Here is a 21045-nt window from a genome sequence, read left to right as displayed (position 1 = left end):
CAGTCGGGATAGCTGGGTGCCCATAGCTGCTGGCCTGGTGGTGGGCGCTGGTCTCCTCGCTCTACTCTATAAGGCATTCTGCGGCGGCGGCCCCTACAGCAACTATCAGCATAATATTGGAGTTAGGAATTATAAATGTTCTTGTAAGAAAGGGGAGGGAATCGTGAGTAAAATCTCAAGTCTTAAATCTTGTTTGCTTTATTTTAATATTTCCTTGAAACTAAAAAACGTATTCTGTTGTTTAATTTTTAAATATTTATAAATAGTTATAGCAGTAACGTAACGCGAACGTAACTACCTACCTAATTTGAAATAATGTAATCGATAACAGCGTTTTTTTTCATTTTCTAGAAAGAGGCAATTTTTAGGTATACATAATATCGATCAATTGATTTTTGTATTCAAACCTTTGTAGTGTCACATTCATCCAGACAAGTTAAGACACTGACAGAAAAGAAGAAACTCAAGTCCTCCACGGCTGTCGCAGGACAATGTCTTAATTGTTAAAAGCAATAGAACAATAAACAACAATAATGCAGTGGCTGAAATCCAAATAACATTGAAGAAACACCAATGCAATGTGTGATTGGTAAGTACATAATGCGTTTATTTTGCTAGTCCTAATTTCTTCACTTTCTATTTTGAAAAAAGCGTCTTGCAAATACGTAAACGCTATGATGATTTATTGCACGCCTCATAAGCGAAGCGTTGAGGTGGGTACTACTGTCACTTCGCGCAAAACATCTGATTTTTCAAACTTAAAATGTCTTTATGTATCATACATTGCACTTGTAAGATAATACATACACACACATATTAAGAAAAAACACTATTTTTAACGTTCATGATATTTTTGATGTCATTTTTGTTATTTAAACTAGTTAAAAAACAGTTTAAAAAAGTTCTGTCTTGGACGTCCGTGTGTCTGTATGTGCGGATCCTTTTTCTTGTTAGTACACGATAGCGACCGAAATACTTTACTAATCGAGTCTTTTTTTTTCTCTTACGCTTGAGTATGCTCAGGAATAGAACCCTTTCATTTTTCAGGGTCTGATTCGATGTGGTATAATTGTTATTAAATAAACAAAAATAATAATTAATAAATATTTATTAAAAAAAAATTATGAGGCGTGCACTTTTGGATTTTCCAAATTATTTATTCTTTTGAGATGAGGTATAAAAAGGTAACTATGCATTACTTAGCTAATAATGATATAGTATCGATATGGTTCTTAATATTTAATTTATATCTTAGATACTAATATAATAATATTATACAACTGGAGAGTTTGATTGTTTACTTGAACGCGCTAACCTCAAGAACTACGGCAAAGATTTCTGGGAACTACTGTACCGATTACAAACATTCTTTCATCGTTGGTTAAGTATATGTTGATATATGTAGATACCATGGCGTAGCGAGCGGACTACTAGTCTCTGTAGGTATTAAGTATATTGAATATGTAGACTATAACTTAAGTATAAAGACTTCTAATATAATCTGTGATTTCTAGCGCCGAGGAAAGGGAGAGGAGGTTAAGGGCGGCGCGGTCCCGAGGCACGTCCCCCCCTCCCCCGCCGGGCTTCCTCGCTAGCCTCGGAGCCCTACTGTTCGGTGATAACATTTTGCCGTTAATCGGAGGCTCGCTGTTTCTAATGGCTGGCCTGGTTTATAAGAAATATGAAGAAATTAAAAAGTTCCTGGGACTGGGTGATAAGGGCCCGTGTGATGGTTTTGAGCCGGTAAGTTGTAGTACACTGGGATAAATCATAAAAGTCTGACTTTTTCGATATTCGATATCAAAGTTAAATGAATTCGGTATTATTAAGATTTCCCTATGTTTCTCAGTATATATCTCAGACTACGAATATATTTTATTTTCATGTAACTATAGAAATAACTTGTCATCACTATATTAATTTTAATTTTTCAAGAATCAATAATTATCATACACTATCCATATTCACCACTAATTCTATTAGATATGCTCATTTATTTTTAAGGTAAACGTAATTGTTCTAACGGTAATTTTATTTTTCAGAAAAGCGCTCCAGAGCCCTTCAAACCCTGTCGTTGCGATACATGAAAACATTGTGTTTTGTGAAATATTTTCTCAGTGTCAACCAATTTCGTTATAATCCCTTAATTACTTTAAAATATATTTTAACTGTTACTGAATTCAAATATGGTTCAATTAAACATTGATTAAAATAATGATATTTTTTATTTACTACCTACCAAGACCAATCTTTATAGGGAACTAGATTTCCGCCCGCGGCTTCGCCCGCGTTTTCAAAGGAAAACCCGCATAGTTCCCGTTCTCGTGGGATTTCCGGGATAAAACCTATCCTATGTGTTAATCCAAGTTACCCTCTATATGTGTGCTAAATTTCATTGTAATCGGTTCAGTAGTTTTTACGTGAAAGAGTAACAAACATCCATACCAACTTTCGCCTTTATAATAGTTATAGGGAATGAAAGAAAACAGCAAATTGAAACAAAATATATTTATTACCACCTTTTACAAATTATCCATCATCTGCCTCATTGGCTCAACTATGTATAACTATTGCAAACCCGGGCTTGACACAACCGTAACGAAATGTTCTAAGTAAAAGTTAGTGCCTTAAACAAGGAACGTTAACTATCATATACAATATAACTTATCGTTAAGTTCACACGAGCCACGTCGACTGAGATTCAATATAACACTCCCAATTTCTATTGAAAATCGTTTCAAGGTCATAAACAACAATTTGTGATCGAATTTTCTAGGTATATTTACTTTTAATAGTTCTTAAGAGCGTTATTCAGATGATCAATAGAAACCGGGAGTATTACAAATCTCATCATAGGCCGTGTATTTAAAACTAGTTTCCCTACAAAAATAACTAGAGTTAACACTCTTGAAACTGATATGCTTTGTAAACATTGTAGTGGCAAGTTGGTGAAGTAACCACGTTATGTTAAGTACTGTGATCGAATAACTCATGGATGAGTTAAAAATGTGTATTAACGAGAACATTCCATCGACATGGTGAGAGAATTGGTGAAAAAATCTGTACTTGTCTTACATTTTGAAAAAACCTATATGATATTTAGGCCATTTTTTTTGCATAACAAATGTTAGTTTGTAATTTTTGCAGGATAAGAATTAGAATTCATAAACTTTAAGCAGAAAAGAATGTTAATATCATCACTTAATAGTAAGTGATTTGTGTATAATGCATTTTTTATTATAATGTTGTGTTTTTCTTCCAATACTCTAACGATGCGACAAATGGAATGTTCCATGAGAAGTTAGAACTAAACAATTTATATCTCATGTGGTTTCTAGAAGAGACTGAGAAAATAGACCAGCATCAAGAAGACTAGCAACTTTACTCTCTTTTAAAAAGGTTAATAACGTTGGTCTTTTTTCGAGAAGAAAAGGATAGAAATAAGGAAAAACATATGTTATCTCTGTCTTGCAGTGTAACAATTGAAATCAAGGTACCATGTTATTATACCAATTATTCTATTTATTGTAATAGACAAAAGTAAACAATTAAAATTAACAAAGATACGTTGTTAATTAATTACTTAACATTAGAAAAGATGATATTTTCTCAGTCTATTCTCCACAGAAATAAACCGTCTTAAAGAGTAATTTATCCATGTTACTCAAGTTCTTAAATACTTCCAAAGTTTTATATGTACTGATATTACAATGCTAAAAATTATTGTCAATCAGAAAGTAGCTGCCTTATAGCGAAAGGCAAACGTCCATGTGACCATAATATTTCCTAACTTTATACTAATAAATTGATAAAAAACAAAGTCATTCTTATTAAAAATGACTTTTAATCTTTTCAATTTATTCGTAACAGTACATCAGTTCAAGAAAATTATATTCAAAATCCCATTTGAGTTTACAACATGTTTCATGATGTTATTTTAAACAGGTACATTTCTATAAATATAAATGAACCGTCAATAGTAATTATAACCAGTCTTAAACAGAATATTATGTATATTACTGAAAAAACAGCATTTCTCCACATTTTCATACATGACGTTGAATTAACGATTTATTGTATATAAATGGCCACAAAAGAAAGTTACAACAGTAAACAAAGGAAAATGTAAAAATACAGGTTTAAAAACATCAACCATGTTTTACAATGATTTTAATTGACTATATGAAATTGAAATGTGAAATATAACAAATGATAAATATATTGTTAAGGACAGTTGAGATTACGCGTTAATAAAAAAATGTTAAGAAGGAAAACCAACTTTATTCCTGTTTCAATAGATACTATTTTACATGTGTAAATTCAACCATCCTTACAAACAATATATCATTAATTACCTGGACGGATAATATTCTAGCACAAAGAAACCAGATAAAATGTAAACATTTTAAAACGAAATCATAGAAAAACAGCAGCTAATCGAAGGATTCACAATAGTAGGAAATGTTGATTCAATCGGGATTTTAAGTCTTGCTATGTTACCACATATTTTATGGTTTTTATTGTCCACAATTACTAAAATAATTAAAATGAATGTGTTTGAAGAAACTTTATGACAAAACTTGAAATATTTCTATATTATGTTATCCTTCTATGTCCCAAAAATAGCATTCGCAAGAGAGAGAAAGACTACTTGAAAAGCAATCCGTCTTACTCTAACATAGGTAATTTTTGAACGATAGAAAGAGAGAAAATATCATCTGGTTGTTTTGGTCAAACGAAAAAAAATTATGACTTTTTCATAAAATAGTACATACTTAAAATCCCGACTGAATTCAACCAAGGTGGTTTCTATGGATATACTTAGGAAATCTGTTTTGGCACTAAATTCTAAACACGTCCGTTCGGGATATTTCTGTAATATAATTAAATATACAATATTTACATTTTCCAAATACCCTGACGATGATGATTATGACAAAAATATGTATTCAATCGATTATAATGATCTTTAATATTCTAAGATAATTTATTAATAACTATTTTCATAATACTTGACGGTGATTATTTTCGATACACTTTGTCATCAGTACAAATAAGAAAAATATAAATTTCACCTCAAAAAGGAGTAAAATTAATCAAATCAGAGGTCCTTAGAGAAATTTTATATATTCAAAATCTCCGTCAAGTTATTCGATTGATTGGCTTTTTTGATTTGACACAAATTTGTACATATTATATTGGAGTTAAAGGATATGATGATACAGATATTTAGAGTTAGTTAGAATCGTCAATACTTTATACACGCATCGAAAGAAAAATAAATTATTAACTAGTATAAACCAATTTTTTCTCCCCTATCTATGCCTAAGTGCGATTAATCTATATATTCACTAAAGTTGGACTAAGTGACGCGCTGTATAAGACTAGGCACGCGACACCGATGTATAAATAATTTTGTTCAACTTTCAGGACGAATTCACTCAACCTCGGATCGGAGGCCGCAAAAATAAACGAAACAAGTATAAATTTATTTGAAAATTTTGTAAACATAAGCTTCAGACAAAATAGAAAATAAAAATCCACGTAAGCGCTTCGACGTTGCCACTTTCGAATATTAACATGAAAAATAAAGCAAATAACTTACGGATTTTAAACATATATACACCTAATGTGAACTGGCAAGTAATAACGTAATACTGTATACATAAATTAAATTATTATCTGTATATAAATTATTAACCGGAATTAATCTAAATAATTATTTACACGGCGTCCACCGCCTCCATTAATTAAGTAAGAAAAATACACATCCCGGGGTATAACTAAATCGACGTTTTCACATAATATTTTCACTAAGTCCCCAATAGGGCGTAGGCCACTGCGACGGTAGAGTCGAATTAGTTTACCGCTTCGTGACGTCACAACGGCGCCCTCAGTCAGACGGACGCGGAACGAGTCACTCGACGTATCGTCCCTAAACATGTCACCGTATAAATTGGCACTAGCCTCGGAAATACTGCTCGACGACGCGCATACCGATCATATAATATCGCTCTTTTAGTTGTATATGTATATTATTTGCGAATATAAATATCTTTAAAATTCTGTTACACGCTACAATTGGAAGTCACCAAATTTGACACAAGACAGAGGCGCGGCGGCGCCCTCAGTGGCTGGGGCGCCGCTCGGGCCCGGCGCCCCGCCGCTATGACTTCTTGTCGAACAGCGGCAGCTTGGACTTGACGGCGCCCTCGCACACCTGCAGGCGCTGCGCCGCGCACTTGCGGCCGCAGCCCTCCTCGCCCCGCGCCTCCATGCGGGCCCCCCCCGCCCCGCCACCCGCCACGCCCCCGCGGTGCTTCACGTCCACGAAGTACTCCTTCTCAGTCTTCTCTCCCCTGCCGAACTGCAGCATCTCCAACTTGCCGCCGAGCCCGCCCATCTTGAGCCGCTGCCCCTTGAACTTGTCGCACTTGAAGTCGGCGCCCTTCCGCTCGAAGTACTCGACGATCTTGGAGATCTGCGCGGAGCGCACGTGGCGCGGGACGCGGTCGTCGTACAGGCTGTCCGAGCCGAGCGACGCGACGTCCTCCGAGCTGTCCGTGTACACGCTGGAGGTGCGCTTGCAGGCCGACAGCAGCGGCGCCGGGAAGCACAGCCCGCGCGGCAGCACGCGGCGCAGCTCGTCGGGCGCCAGCGGGCGGTGCGCGGCGCAGCCCTCGGCGCAGCGCCCGGCGCAGCAGCAGCGCGTCAGCACGTGGTACTCGCGCGAGCTGTCGTCACCGTCGGGCAGCCCGCACAGGAACGGCGACGCCTCCTCCCGCTCCTCGTCCTCCAGGCTGCGCAGCGAGCTCACGGCGGACGGCGGCTCGTCGGGCGGCGCGCGGCGGCGCAGCAGGCGCTCGTAGCCCGCCAGGCAGTCGCCGCAGGCGCGCAGGCGCGGCCGCTCGTCGAACTCGTCCAGCGAGCGCTCCTCGTCGTCGTCGCGGCGCCACCACCAGCAGCGCGGGCAGCCCATCAGCGAGCACGGGCACATGGCGCCGTAGCTCGGGTGCGCGCAGAAGTCCTCGTTGGCGACCGAGAAGATGCCGCTCTCGCAGGAGCCGCGGCGCCGCAGCTCGGCCGAGTCGCTCTTGTCGAGGTCGGGCGCGCGGCGCGAGAACACGGGCGAGGGCGGCAGCGAGGCGGAGCGCGGCTCGTCGGCGTCGGGCGCGGCGGGCGCGGGCGGGAACAGCGCGGGCGGGTCGCCGCTGGAGCAGCGGTGCGGCGCCGGCTCGAGGATCTTGTGCACGCCGCGGAACGAGTGCAGCGCGCGCGCGGCGGGGCGCGGCGCGGCGTGCGTGTCGCGCAGCAGCATGATGTGCGCCAGGCGGTGCAGGCGCGCCAGGCGCGGCGGCGCGGGCGGCGCGGGCGGCAGCGCGCAGGCCGAGCGGTGCGCCGCGCCCATAGCGCCGCCGCCCGCCGCGCGCCACGCCCACTCCAGCTCCGACAGCGAGCGCCGGTGCGCCGCGCTGCCTGCAACACCAACGATAACACATTCTTTTAAACCATAATCAACTATTATCAAACTTTCTAAGTAATGGTAAATTTTAACTTATTATAATATACATTAAAATTTACCATTACATATACATAATACCTACACCAATATTATCACACTTTTTAGTTAAACTAAACTTTTGACTTGTTTAATGCATCGGTCAGTACAATCAAAAAATGTATTCTAAACAATATTTCATATTTTTTAATTGTTAGTTTTAGTTATTGTTACAAGAATATGAACAAAAAATAATTTATTACAATGAAATTAAGTTCTTACAATAGCATATAAAAAAACATATAACTCACGTTGATCGCGGTGTGTGTGTGCACTCTCAGAGCGCATGCGTAACGGACGGCGCCACGAGGACGCCGCGCTGCAAGACCGAGCGCCTGACGAGTCTGCCTCCTCACTGTAACACATCAATAATAGATAATTTATAGCAATTTATATATAAACAAATGCGTTAGAAATATAATAATTAAGCTATTGATAATACAAAAAAATAAATAAAGTCACACCCTACAGTTAAAATATACAAAAATTCAAACTTTTTAAAAATATACAGCTTTGTAGCAAATTTTCAAAATTCAATATAAAAAAATAAAAAATGTGTGCGGTATACTAGTGTACACACGAAAGAAGTGAAACTTTCTTATGACCTTATTTAAAAAAAAATTACTATATGCAACTCACAGAATTACGTTTAATCATGCGTGGTAGGGATAAGATAAAGATGGTGCGTAACGGAAAAATGTCACGCGTAACGAAAAAATCCCCAAAAAAAACAAATAATATTATAACGCACCTGTCGTATGAAGTGTTGGGCGTGTGGCAGCCCCAGGCGGCGTCGTCGAGCCCCTCCTTGATCTCGGCGAGCTTGCTCACTATGTCCGGGAATAGCGGCCGCGCCTTGGGCTCGTACTGGAATATCATTTTAGAATTCTTATTGTGTGCTTTTCGGTTGTTAAACTTAAATTAATGGTAAACGCGAAAAATAAATAATACAATGTATCTTGGACACGTAAATTGGCAATAGTCATTCGATGCGCACAAGTTTTTAGTCTCAATTTTTAATATGAAGAGACATAAAAGGGTCCAGTTTCCACCACGATACCACGAACTTATCCCCACCAAAACCCTGCAAAGTTATGTGCCAAAGGTACTGTACTTTACAATTTTTTTATCAAACTCAAATATTTATGTTCGTAGCTATATACTCACAATGCAACAATTGAAGGCGAGTCTAAGGAACTCAGGCACTGTGTGCTCGTCGCACAGTTCCACGAACGCCATGTAGTTGAGACCGAAATTGTCCGTGCGCGGCAGCACGTCAGGGTCGGCGTCCACCTGGAATAAATAAAAATGTATTAATAAACACATTTCTTATAGAATTGAAGAGTTTGTTTGATTGTTTGATAGAACAATTTGAGGTAGGACGGAAAATTTTATTTTTGTCTTAAATTGGCCACTTCAAAGAAAGGCTTATAACTTATAACACTAAGAACAATTAATTATTATTATAGGTTGCATAGAGCAGACGGAGTAGTATGGTCAAATAGTAGTTTATAGTGATATAATACAATTGGACAGAAAATTATACATTAGATAAATTTCATATTGGTTTTAGATAATATATTAATTAGAGCAACCGAAGCCAAATTTTTTATTAATATAATCGGCACAAGTTCTTTGACTTTTTCTTACTCCATAGAAAAAACGAACAACATTTGCTCTATTATAAAAAACTACTCACTCTGGCGATAAGCTGGCACAGTATGATCCCATACGAGAATATATCGGAGCGGTTGTCGTACCATCGGCCGCGCAGGCACTCGGGCGACATCCACCACGGCGAACCGACGCTGGGCAGCCGGTAGCCGTTCCTGCAACGTTTGTAGGGAAATAATATTAAATTTGGGTGAATTTTTTTTCAGAAATTTGAAAAATTTTAAAGGGATTTGAATGCATTTCAGTGTTTATATATATTTTTTTCAATACACTGATATTAAGTTACTTCAAGATCATGTGAGAATTTATTTTATTTTTTGAAACCGAACTTGCTTTTAAGCACTCTTAGCTTGAACCAACTTAAATTTTGAGCAGAAGATTGGAAGTACATAATATTTTTATAGTAAGTGGTGAAATTATCATCACGTAGAAAAATGTACACATTCATTCCAAACAATAAACCGGCCAAGTGCGAGTCGGGCTCGCGCACAAAGGGTTCCGTAGCAGCAAATATAATAAATTACAGTTAAATCAACCTATCTCAAAAACTATAAGAGATACTTTGATCAAACCAAAAATCGTTGAAAGAGTTAATTAGCATGCATCACCTCTATTTTTTTTAGAATTTTATACCCCGTAGTTATAAAAATAGAGGGGGGGGGACATACTTTTTACGACTTTGAGAGCTGATATCTCAAAAACCGTTCACTTTAAGAAAAATGTTTTTTAGAAAACTTTATATCATTTTAAAAGACCTTTCCATTGATACCCCACACGGGTATGTACATCGAAAAAAAAAATTTCATCCCTCAGTTACATGTATGGGGGGCCCCACCCCCAATTCTTTTTTTTACTATTTAGTGTCATATTTTTGTAGCGGTTCATACAACACATATTCCCATCAAATTTCATCACTGTAGTACTTATAGTTTCCGAGTAAATCGGCTGTGACAGACGGACAGACGGACAGACGGACAGACGGACATGACGAAACTATAAGGGTTCCGTTTTTGCCATTTTGGCTACGGAACCCTAAAAATGGGACCATTACATAAGTGTCTTATAATCACATTAAAGCCGAGTCACACTCCACATTTCCTTAGACCAGTCCGTTTCCGCGAATCATCACGCATCGCAAATAAAAGTGAAGGGTGGTTCTTACGAAACGGCACCTTGATGGATCGTCCAAACTTGACAAATGATACAATACGCACGCAAACTCGCGTGTCTAGCTTTCTCATTTATACGATGGGTCGGTTTAATTGCTGGCCTCTTAATGAGATTATAGCAGTAGGGACAGACGCGTTGTATTGATGATTTAATAGGCGCTAATCATGTATGGCTCATATTTTTAGGGGTAATAGACGTTTAATTGCGAAGGCGGTATCGTTGACCGCAAGGCAGTTCAAAGACCAGACGATAGCGATTTATTTGGTTAAAGTATTTTTCTGATTTAAGTATTTTTTTGTTCATTAGTAATAAATAATTATTCAACTTACATTGGATGAGGTATTTTAGCTGCCAAACCGAAATCCGCAACTACAGCGGTGTATTCACCGTCAGGTTTTTTTCTTAATAATACGTTCTGAAAAATAAAAAATACATTTCATCAGTTTAGTTTCTAACAGAATAGATTATGTATTTAAATCACATCGACTTAACTCACTTAAACATATGACTAAAGAAAAGCAAAACATTCTATTATTATATTATAGCTGTATTATAAAATGTAATGCCAGCTTTTCTTTCCTTTGTCTAACTTTAGCCCTATCGTCAATTCATTCCGTATCTCTTACACCTTCAGAGAAGGCAACAGCTTTACAAAGGCCCTACACCTTTTGCAAATGGTCTTGGACGGTCGAGAAAACTTACCTTAGCAGTAAGATCTCTGTGGAACACGCCCAGCGAGTGCAGGTACATCAAGCCCTCCGCCATGTCGGCGGCGAGCGACACGCGCAGCGGCTGCGGCAGGGGCTCCGGCGGCCTGCTCAGTATCACCTGCTCCAGGGAACCACCCTCCATGAACTCCGTGAGCGCGTGCAGTTGGCCTTCGTGGACGCATACACCCATAAATCTGTAACGTTTAGGAACTTTTCATTATAACGTCATTTCTATGGAAGGAAGATCATTAGGGCTATTTCAGTTTTGGAACCTGCCGCGTCACCTTGCATGTTTAATCGTACGACTTTTTTTTTGTGTTACGAATAGAGGAATACGTAGTACGTATACCATGGTTTTTTGGTATTTTCCTATTTGAAATTGTTGTTTTAAAATAAATACTTGGTAATTACTAAACAAAATTATTTATAAGTAATAAAAAAAAACACATTAAACATGAATGCTAATTTGTTGAGTATGCGGAAATAAATTTTTAATTACTTTTAGAACTTGAATTAATTTAAAAAATATATCAAAATGTTATTTGATAATTAACATATTACTTATCGGTACTCAATCAATATTAATTTAACGTTTACGACGCCTCTCGTTATAGTGCGCAATTTATTTAAACCGATTTGATCGCTTTTTAATTTTATCGTAATTATCTCAATACCTACTACTATATACTATACTTGGTCAATCGATCAAGTAGGTACCCTTACAAATTAAAATATAACAATACTAGCTTTCCACCCGCAGCTTCGCCCGCGCAGTCAAAGAAAAACCCGCATAGTTCCCGTTCCCGTGGGATTTCCGGGATAAAACCTATCCTATTTCCCGGGATAAAAAGTAGCCTATGTCCTTTCTCGGATATCAAAATATCTCTATACCAAATTTCATGCAAATTGGTTCAGTAGTTAAGGCGTGATTGAATAACAGACAGACAGACAGAGTTACTTTCGCATTTATAATATTATATAGTATGGATTATTTATAGAATTTTCATTATCATCTTATAAAAAAGAAAAACAAAACGATTCTAGAAAACGTGATAAAATAAAAATAAAATATTACGAGGAAAATGTATAAACAAGGATACCTAAGCGATGTTTGACCTTCTGACACTCGTTCAAGTCTTATCAAAAATTCATAGGCACGTTTTCTTTTAAAACAACGCTTAAATAACTATTCTTGAAGAAAATAATAATTAATATTGTTTTATGACTTGCAGTAAAATAGTAGACAGAGACTGCTATTAAATAAAAAGTTTCACTTGTGCATTATTGTCGTTAATGATTATTGTCCCATTTTTTTGTGTAGCAGGACGATACCGACGATACGTCTACGATACGTTTTGTTTATTTTTTTCATATAAGATTATTTGACGACGAAAATAAAAATCAAGGGCCAATGGCGAATGTTTGAAAATCAGTTCAATATACAAAGTAGTGAACAAGTTTTGTCAGACATATTAAAAGCGAAATCAATAACAAAAACAAATCCGCCGAAATCGGGATACATATTCCCATTCTGTATATAGTCAATAGGCAATAACTGTTTATTTGCCAGTACTATCTAAATCAGTCACCTACATGTCTACGAAACAACTCCGTCGATACCCAATACATTCTACCATTATCTATGAGCCATCACGCAACTGAAACCGGTGTCTCAGACCTGTGTCCATCAAGCCAATGCAAAACGACAATTAAGCGTCGCGTGCGATCGCCATCTAAGCAGGGCCCAATTACAATTCAACCACCATAAAAACACATTCGATGGATTCAGTTCGCACGCAATAGAAAGTCTATGAATCCCAGGGGCCAGGAAGTACATAACCATCGATACAATTGTATCATGGCAAAATTGATAATGTTGTATGCAAAAAACGCCGTAAATTTAGTACATTGTTAATAATTAATATTATGAACAAAAGCAATTCAGTTTTAATGAACTGTGTTCGTTAATTGAGACAGCATAATTTCTAGTAAGATAATATCAAATCACTATTTTATAAATCTTCTTATTTGCCTTTAAAAAGGTTATTTATAATTCATTTCTGAGCAGGCAGGTAAAATATAAGGAAGAGATAAAATCCTTAGCTAAATTATAATGCCATACCGGAACAAGGCCACGCTTAGATAAGGCATTAAATTTTAATATGAAAAACAAATTTCAACAGTGCTAGGTATATAACATGACGAAATAATACGTGCGCAACTACCTATACGTAATTCAAATTAAAACTAAGTCGCTTGTTATCAAGCCTTTCACCAGTTATCAACAGACGTGTGCATATGTATTGTCTAGTTATATTTTTATGCACTACATATATGACTGGTTTTTTTTATTTATTTTTTTTTAACTTCTAAAAAACCAGACACGGTGCAAACTTTTAATAATTATAATTTACGAAAGGCTTAGTTGGTATTGGCTTTAGTAAGCGAAAAAACTGCTCCTAGTTAATTAACATCATAAATAATTATGCAAATTGAAAAGAAGAAAAGAAATGCAGTACGAAGTAAAATTCCATTAATGAAAACGCTAAGCTCTGACCAACACTCGGCGGGAACCTTTTAAGAGCTCGGAATGCTAATATCGAGTTGTACAAACGAAATAGTGCCGTTGGGTGACGTTCAAAGTTCAAACTTTGTGATGTAAATAAAAATCTCTAACTGGGACGAGAGTTACCCAACAATGAGCAGTGAAATGCATTGTTTTTTTTACTTCCGAAAAGACGAGGAAATGAAGCGAAATGCGAAGACAGTGCCACCATTGTTCGGGATGACACGATCTCGCTAAGAAATATTACGCAAACAAGGAAATGGGATGTTTTGTCTGTAATGATGAGACGAGTCATGTCTGTTGATTTCGAATTATATAACAATTGCTCTTTTTCCGCGGATTCACACGCGCGGTTGCGGTTTGGGGAAAAAGTTGAGTTGGCATTTTGATTAGATTAACGATTTCGTACCAAATTTATTGTTAATGGCATAGCAACTAACCACAATACGACGATTCAGTTTTCTTTCACATTCTTTAATGCGATAATACAGATGATTATTCACAATAATCATATCGTTGGGGAAAAGTCGCTACGCCTTCATACCTTACCTTCTTACCGTGTTTATTTTTTCGAATTCTAATTCTAATTCTTTGCATTTTAAAGTTGTTTCTTTCATACTTTTCTTTCTTCTGTCTTAAAATGCACGCCAAATATGCATGTCAATTTTCATTTCATTACCATACTGATCGTCCTCTTAACCTTCATGTAACACCGAGTTTACAGTATGACATATAGCACCAAGAATGCGATTCAGTTAAGTCGATATTGACTCTTAAAATAAACACGAATTTGTATGAAGAACGGGTGGCGGGTCGTCGTTTTCTTTGTGCGGTAAGTAAACACTATCGGAGGCTTATTATCGTGTGTCAATATATTGATATTTTACGATGTTTGGGTCGTAACTTTATGGCAATGATTTATGGAATCTAGCTACCAAATTAAAGGTAAAACATTAACATTAGTTTGACACTCTGTAGATGATAAATTCCCTACTACTTATAAAATCATAAATGTGCAAGTAGCTCTGACTCTTCGTCACGCCTAAACCACTGAACTGGTGTCATTTAGTACAATGCTAGGATATGTTTTTCGCGAAAGTCTCACAGGAACTATGCGAGTTTTCCTTTGACTACGCGGGTTTAGCCGCTTGCTCATCTACCACAGCTTCAATTTTACTTCTATTACTTATTGTTACTTATTACTTATTAGTATGGGTTAGTACTTAGTACTCATTAATTTAGATGCTTACCCTAAAATATTAGGATGTTTCAGTTTGTTCATCAGTTGAACTTCCCGCAGCATGTTGGGCCGGTTGGCCCGCTGCTGGTTCATCTTCAGCACCATCACTTTGCCTGACGTCTTATGTGACACCTGGAATTCATAACAAAAACGTTTAATATGTGAAATAACTCTTATTATAGTAACGTTTTTAGGATGTAGATTATGAGAGTTTGGGCTTACAGCGGTACACCTCATTTAATATGTGAAAAAAAAAACCTATTCTTTTCGCACATCGATTAATATAGGTATGAGAGTTAGATGCTTTATCTATTTGTAGGTCATGTATTTTCAGCTAAATTTATTTGACAGTTCTATAAGTATATTATGAGTGTCCTTCGTGAACCTGTATAAATCCGGGTCAATTGCAACTATGTTGTTTTTTAAAGATTAAAAAAATTACAACATAACAATATATATGACAAAATTTCGTTAATTACCAATAAATAAATGCTTTAGAAAATAACTGGGTTAATAACGGTGATAATAATGCAATAGTCGCTAATGCTAATCGTTCTTCTTCTAACACAAGTTGAACTTAAGTTAATAACTTAAAACGATTTGCGATTCATTTGAATTGAAACATCTAGAATGTTTAAAATGGTTTTTAATTTTTATTCAAGGTTTATTTTAAAGTCAATTCATTACTTTACGTATTATGATGTAATATATAAAGGAAATATTCTTAGTTATCAAATAAATATGTTACTAATTAAACGACTTATAACACGAGTACCTACTTCCTACTTTACGGGTGGAAATATTATCATTTTGTGAAAATACGAACACCTCTTATTTATACCAACATCTATGAAATACTTATTTATACAAAAAAAAGAAGAAGTTATCTTTATAGCTCACTATCTGACGCTGCAGGATTAAGACAGATATAATTTCACGTATTTTTCTCATAATAAAATAAATAAATAACATAGAAATGAGATGATCGTAAACACTGCTTTATTGCTATACGAATACATGTAGGTCGTGACGTGGTCGGATTCTAGATTTCCAGTGTTGCACGAAATGCTCTATATTATAAACTAACATCTGATACTTGCTGTAAACATTCCAATAGAAACTAAATTGAAATAATTTACGTTTGTGAAAATTTTATCTAAATCGAAACAGTTTAGTAGTAAAGTTTTGAATTGACTTGACTGTGTAAGTATACGTAGATACTTAAAGAGATTTCGAATAAATTATACCTAATTGTATAATCTAATAACTATTTAATTTGGAAACTTTTGTAGATGACGAGGTAGTAAAAAGAAGAATTCAGTAGAAAATTAATCTGAGAGTGGGATTTATTACCGTTCTAATGACACACTTTTGAAAATAATTTTACTAACTATAATTTGTACGACGCATGTATCCAACTGGCACATGGTGTATAATTAAGATTGCCTTATTTCTAATGGCTCAGTGCCGAGGACTTCAAATCGATAAAACGTGGGTTCGAGAACAGACGAAGTTCGAGAAAAACCAATGTATCAAAAAGTTCGACATTTGACATTTGCCAACCTGCACTTGGCAAGCGTGATGGATTATGGCCTGAATCCTCATAGGAGGCCTGTGTCCCAGCAGTGGGAACACATATGTTCTGCCGATGATACTATATCTATACTAATATTATAAAGCTGAAGAGTTTGTTTGTTTGAACGCGCTAATCTCAGGAACTTTTGGTCCGATTTGAAAAATTCTTTCAGTGTTAAATAGCCCATTTATCGAGGAAGGCTATAGGCTATATTTATAATTATTATCACGCTAAGACCAACAGGATCGGAGCAATGCGGGTGAAACCGCGGAGCACAGCTAGTCTGTTTTATTATCAAAAAGAAATGCTATGAATGGATTACACAATACAAATATGGGCACTGCGCCAGTATGGCACGTTCTCTTCAAGTGTTATGATAAGCGTACTTCACGTGTTATCACTCATAAATCTATCTCATGTGTTAATTGTCAATAATAAGGGGCCAATAATTCGCTTCAATTAATTTAATTGCATTCTATAAAGACATTATAGGCTATAAATGATTGACATGTGGGTGGTAATGGAGTTTGGTAATTATAATTTCATAGTTTTAGTATAGTATGGGCAATAAAATTGTTTCACGAATACATAAATTTTGAACTTTGAATAAATCTCTAAATTAGATATCTATCATGATAAGACACACACAAATTATGGACAGACCGCAAATAATTTTTTTAAATGAACTACATTCTCAAATTTCATTTTAAAACGATACTTTTTTTAAAAGAAGTGCTTACCATTTTCACATGAAGTTTATATTAGTAATCTAAAAGTTACTTTTTTCTGAGTCGTTGAATAATAGAAATATATCTATGGAAGAGTACAGATAAAAAAAACTTTACATGGAGAATTGGAGAGGTCAATCACCTCAACAATCTACCGTCAAATTAAGTATTAAAATCATCGTAGGAAACATGAACAGTAAGAGACACCCACGCATTCATCGAAGTGGCGCTAAATGCCACTACCAATAAGCGATATATGCAAATATATTCGATACATAGAGTTCTGACTAGTGAGAAATTTTGTTAGTTAATAGTCACCCAAACATGCTTTAAGAACACCATCCTATGTTACGCGTTTTTCTATAGATATTAATGTTAGAGGAAATGTTTGTTTGTTTGTGCTAAATAAGCTCCAAAACTATCCACTCGACCCGACTCGATGTTGAACATACTCACTAGTAGATTGATACTTAGTAGAATTCCTGAGTGGCTAGGTATGTTTTTTTTCCACTTAAAGTAAAGCCTAGCTGATATACCAAAAAGAAGTCATTAATTACAACTTTTAAATAATTATGTCAATTTAATTACATCAAACATTTGCAGTATCCATAACCCAATAAAAAAGCTACACCACACAAACGCGTAGTGTGTGGACATGCCTTTAACCAAGTACAAAAAGTCCACTTGACCCGACCCAGTAAACAGCGATACGATATCTCCTCTCGACAATCTCATAGATTTTTTTATCGATAAGTGCAATTAATAACCATCGTCTAGCCGGCTGAGAATACACTTGAGATAATATAATGCGTATATTACGAGCCAAATGGATGTAATTACTCTACTTTATATGGTTTTTCATTGTTATATTTATATGTGTAATATGTTAATAGATGTAAAGGAATGAATTAAGTAAGGAAAGCGAGAAGTAGTGTTGGAATGATAGATAAACATTAAGCTGAAGCTTATATATGGAGGGAGCTGCAGAAGCTCGTTACACTAAATAACTAACATTAACAGCTGAAATGTCGGATGATAATAATATTGCTAATTGTTAGGATAGCAATTACTTTTCCTATAACAGAGTAATGTTTACAAATTACCCACATATTCCGGTTATTTCCAGAACGATCAATTTCTTAAGGGCTTGGTCTAGTAGTGCAAACAAATGCATCCTGTCATCCTATATGTAAATAATACAAATGTACTAAGGGAAAGTTGCTCCACTTAATTTTTAAAAATTTAATCATTCGTATAATTTAATATTCGTAATAAGTACCAAAAATGACAATTTGAAACAATTTTCGTGAAAATTACACCGGGTGATTTTTTTTATCAGTACACAAAATTTGCGAATACTTTCTATTGATATCTTCAACTTCATGTTTATATAACTGATCAATTTTTACAAAGAAATTTGGAGGAAATATAAAAAAAAATAAGCTTTCCATACAAAATGCATAACTCTATACATTTTTTTCGACCTAAGTTTCTTAGTGAAAGTTGTTCAGTTTAACTAATAAAGCGGATAAACAAATTTTGTACATATACAGGGTGTCCCACTATTGGTATACTAAGCGCGAAGGGTCTTGTAGTTTTGCATACACTGATCACGTAAAAAATACTTAAACAACAAAATTACGTCAAAAATTTTTTGCTAAATTTTTCCTGAAAATTCATGTTTTCTTCTCTAGCTTCGCGCAGCCGGCATATACCGCTTATCTAATGTGAGCATTTTGTCTATGAAAACATAATCTTAAACGATAGCTCACGTGCTGGTGGCAAAGTTGGGCGGGTTGCTTGTTATGGGTGTACACATAGAGTTTTAAGAATTCATTTATTTGAAAAAAAAAATGCGTCTGGAATTTTATAAGTATTTTTTACGTACTCAGCGTATGCAAAACTATAACCTCCTTTGAGCTTAGTATACCAACAGTGGGACACCCTGTATGATAAAAAAAATGTAATGTTTGTGTTAAAAAATTATAAAATAGAAAAATACGCAAATGAAAACAAAAGATATTTATTTCTGACTAGCTTCCGCCCGCGACTCCGTCCGCGCGGATGTCAGTCTTCGCGTCTTCTACAGATTTATTATATTATGTATGTATAATATATAGATTTATATTGATAAACCTAATAAATCTTTTGCTAGCATTCTGATGCTTGATGATCGGTTGCACTGGATTTATCTCTTTTTTTTCAATCGCTTGAATGATATAGGATGGGTCCTTGATGGGCATCGAATGCTGAAGTCTCGAATCAATCAATTCTGACAGTAGGCAATTTATGTAAAATCTTGATAATGGTCCATCATTTTATTTTGCCTAAACGTTACATACTTTTTTATATATTCTATTTTTAACGAATGATTCACTCCAGTCCAAACAGCAAATAAGCAGACTTCTGCTTCTGCAACGTTTAGTTGTCCCTGAATTTGGAAAAAATAGTCATGATTCTTATCTATGACAAAAGTGTTATTTTTTGCATTGTATTTCAAATATTAAATTTTTTTTAACCGCATCTTCCGCATTCATGTCTTTTGCCGGAATTAGACATTTAACTTCTACTAGTCCCATTTTCCCTTTTTGATATGGGAGTGTATAAAGTAAATTTTTTAGATATTTCTCGTTATACTTTTAAAAAGTTATTATTGTCATTTTGCTCATTAGGTAAAGTAATTTCGATATCAGTTTTAAGTTTTTTGATACCTGCAATAATAACGTCATAATCGCCTGCACATACTTATCGATTACACCCTGTATACAATCCACCATCCACATTCATAATGTTTTCCTGTCCTCCTCTCCTTTACGCTGTTCACCGATACATTTTAAATGAGTAAATCTGCTACCACTGAAGGATGTTTCATTGTGATCAGCAAATTTTCACCACTGTTGTCGATTATTTGTTTTTCATTTTTAATCAGCAATTGGGAATCATCAGTTTTGTTTTTTGCAGATTGGTGATGTACCCTAACAATACGTCGAAAAGGGAAAGCATCAACGAATTATCGTTTTCGTCCTCTTTTTTTATTCTTCGCGTCTCTGTTACTTGTGTTTGTTTAGTTCTCAACACCCACTGAATTTTCTATGTTATTGTGATCTTCCATTACATCTGAGTTTTGATGATGTGATGATAATCCATTCGTTTTAATATTGGTACTTAGAGTTGGTGGACTAAACTAGAAATGGCGGACTAAATTTGTCAGCGCGTCTGTAAGATCAGAATATAAAACCAACATCCTGTATTTAAGTTACAAAATTAATAATCAAACAACATGCCGCTACGTTGAAAATGACTAGAAAAAAAAATTAAAACACCTCGGATCAATTTTGGAGTAAACAAATCATTTTCCCCGTATGGGGATTTCCCCGGATGAACTTGGGAAGTTCAAGTTCTCAATACAAGTTTATATTATATTTCGTATTTCTCAAACGAAAAATAAACATTTTTGGAACTTCAAAAAAATTATATTATAAGAAAATTTATGAGCTTACTTTAGTTTTAAAGAAATATACATCCCTTTACTGACACCCCGTAAAAGAAAGAAATTGTTGCCAATCACCTTTGCAATCTATTTGGTTTCATTAACTTTATGTTCGAAGATAATTTTTTTTCTAGTAGTTACACGCGTATTTTTTCGTTTATTTTCCATATCGAAATCAAATGTTTAAAAACAAGAATATTTGCACAAAACTAAGATAAAAATAATCAATTAACAAAAATATTAAATTTAATGAAGTAGAGCAACTTTCACTTCGGTATGAAGGAAAATCGAGCGTAGAGCACACGTCAGAACGCTCCGGCCCAAGGAGCGCGA

At 36.0% G+C, this 21045-nt stretch overlaps 1 protein-coding gene and 1 long non-coding RNA gene across 2 annotated transcripts in view; one reads left to right on the top strand and one right to left on the bottom strand.

Annotated features, from left to right (window-relative positions):
• LOC149904788 (uncharacterized) lies at positions 1-2209 on the top strand. Its single transcript, XR_016457202.1, has 4 exons — positions 1-163; positions 416-589; positions 1515-1743; positions 2043-2209. It is a non-coding gene; the product is annotated as an uncharacterized LOC149904788 (long non-coding RNA).
• A 284-nt stretch (positions 2210-2493) lies between these two features.
• The window catches only part of cdi (serine/threonine kinase), a 103666-nt gene continuing 85114 nt past the window's right edge, over positions 2494-21045 (bottom strand). The window contains exons 2-9 of the mRNA XM_090106766.1: positions 14929-15050; positions 11105-11306; positions 10732-10817; positions 9258-9387; positions 8726-8851; positions 8310-8425; positions 7810-7913; positions 2494-7476 (exon numbers count right to left, since the gene is read on the bottom strand). Coding sequence (XP_089962892.1) covers positions 6167-7476; positions 7810-7913; positions 8310-8425; positions 8726-8851; positions 9258-9387; positions 10732-10817; positions 11105-11306; positions 14929-15050 — 2196 coding nt within the window. The 3' untranslated portion in view covers positions 2494-6166. The remainder of the gene's footprint in view (positions 7477-7809; positions 7914-8309; positions 8426-8725; positions 8852-9257; positions 9388-10731; positions 10818-11104; positions 11307-14928; positions 15051-21045) is intronic.

The sequence above is a fragment of the Colias eurytheme genome, chromosome 11, assembly GCF_061535395.1.
Source record: "Colias eurytheme isolate Ceu_HAF_F1 chromosome 11, ilColEury1 Martin Lab GWU primary, whole genome shotgun sequence".
NCBI lineage: Eukaryota > Metazoa > Arthropoda > Insecta > Lepidoptera > Pieridae > Colias > Colias eurytheme.
The sequence above is the reverse complement of the archived record's forward strand: the minus strand, read 5'-3'. Positions and strand labels throughout refer to the sequence as shown.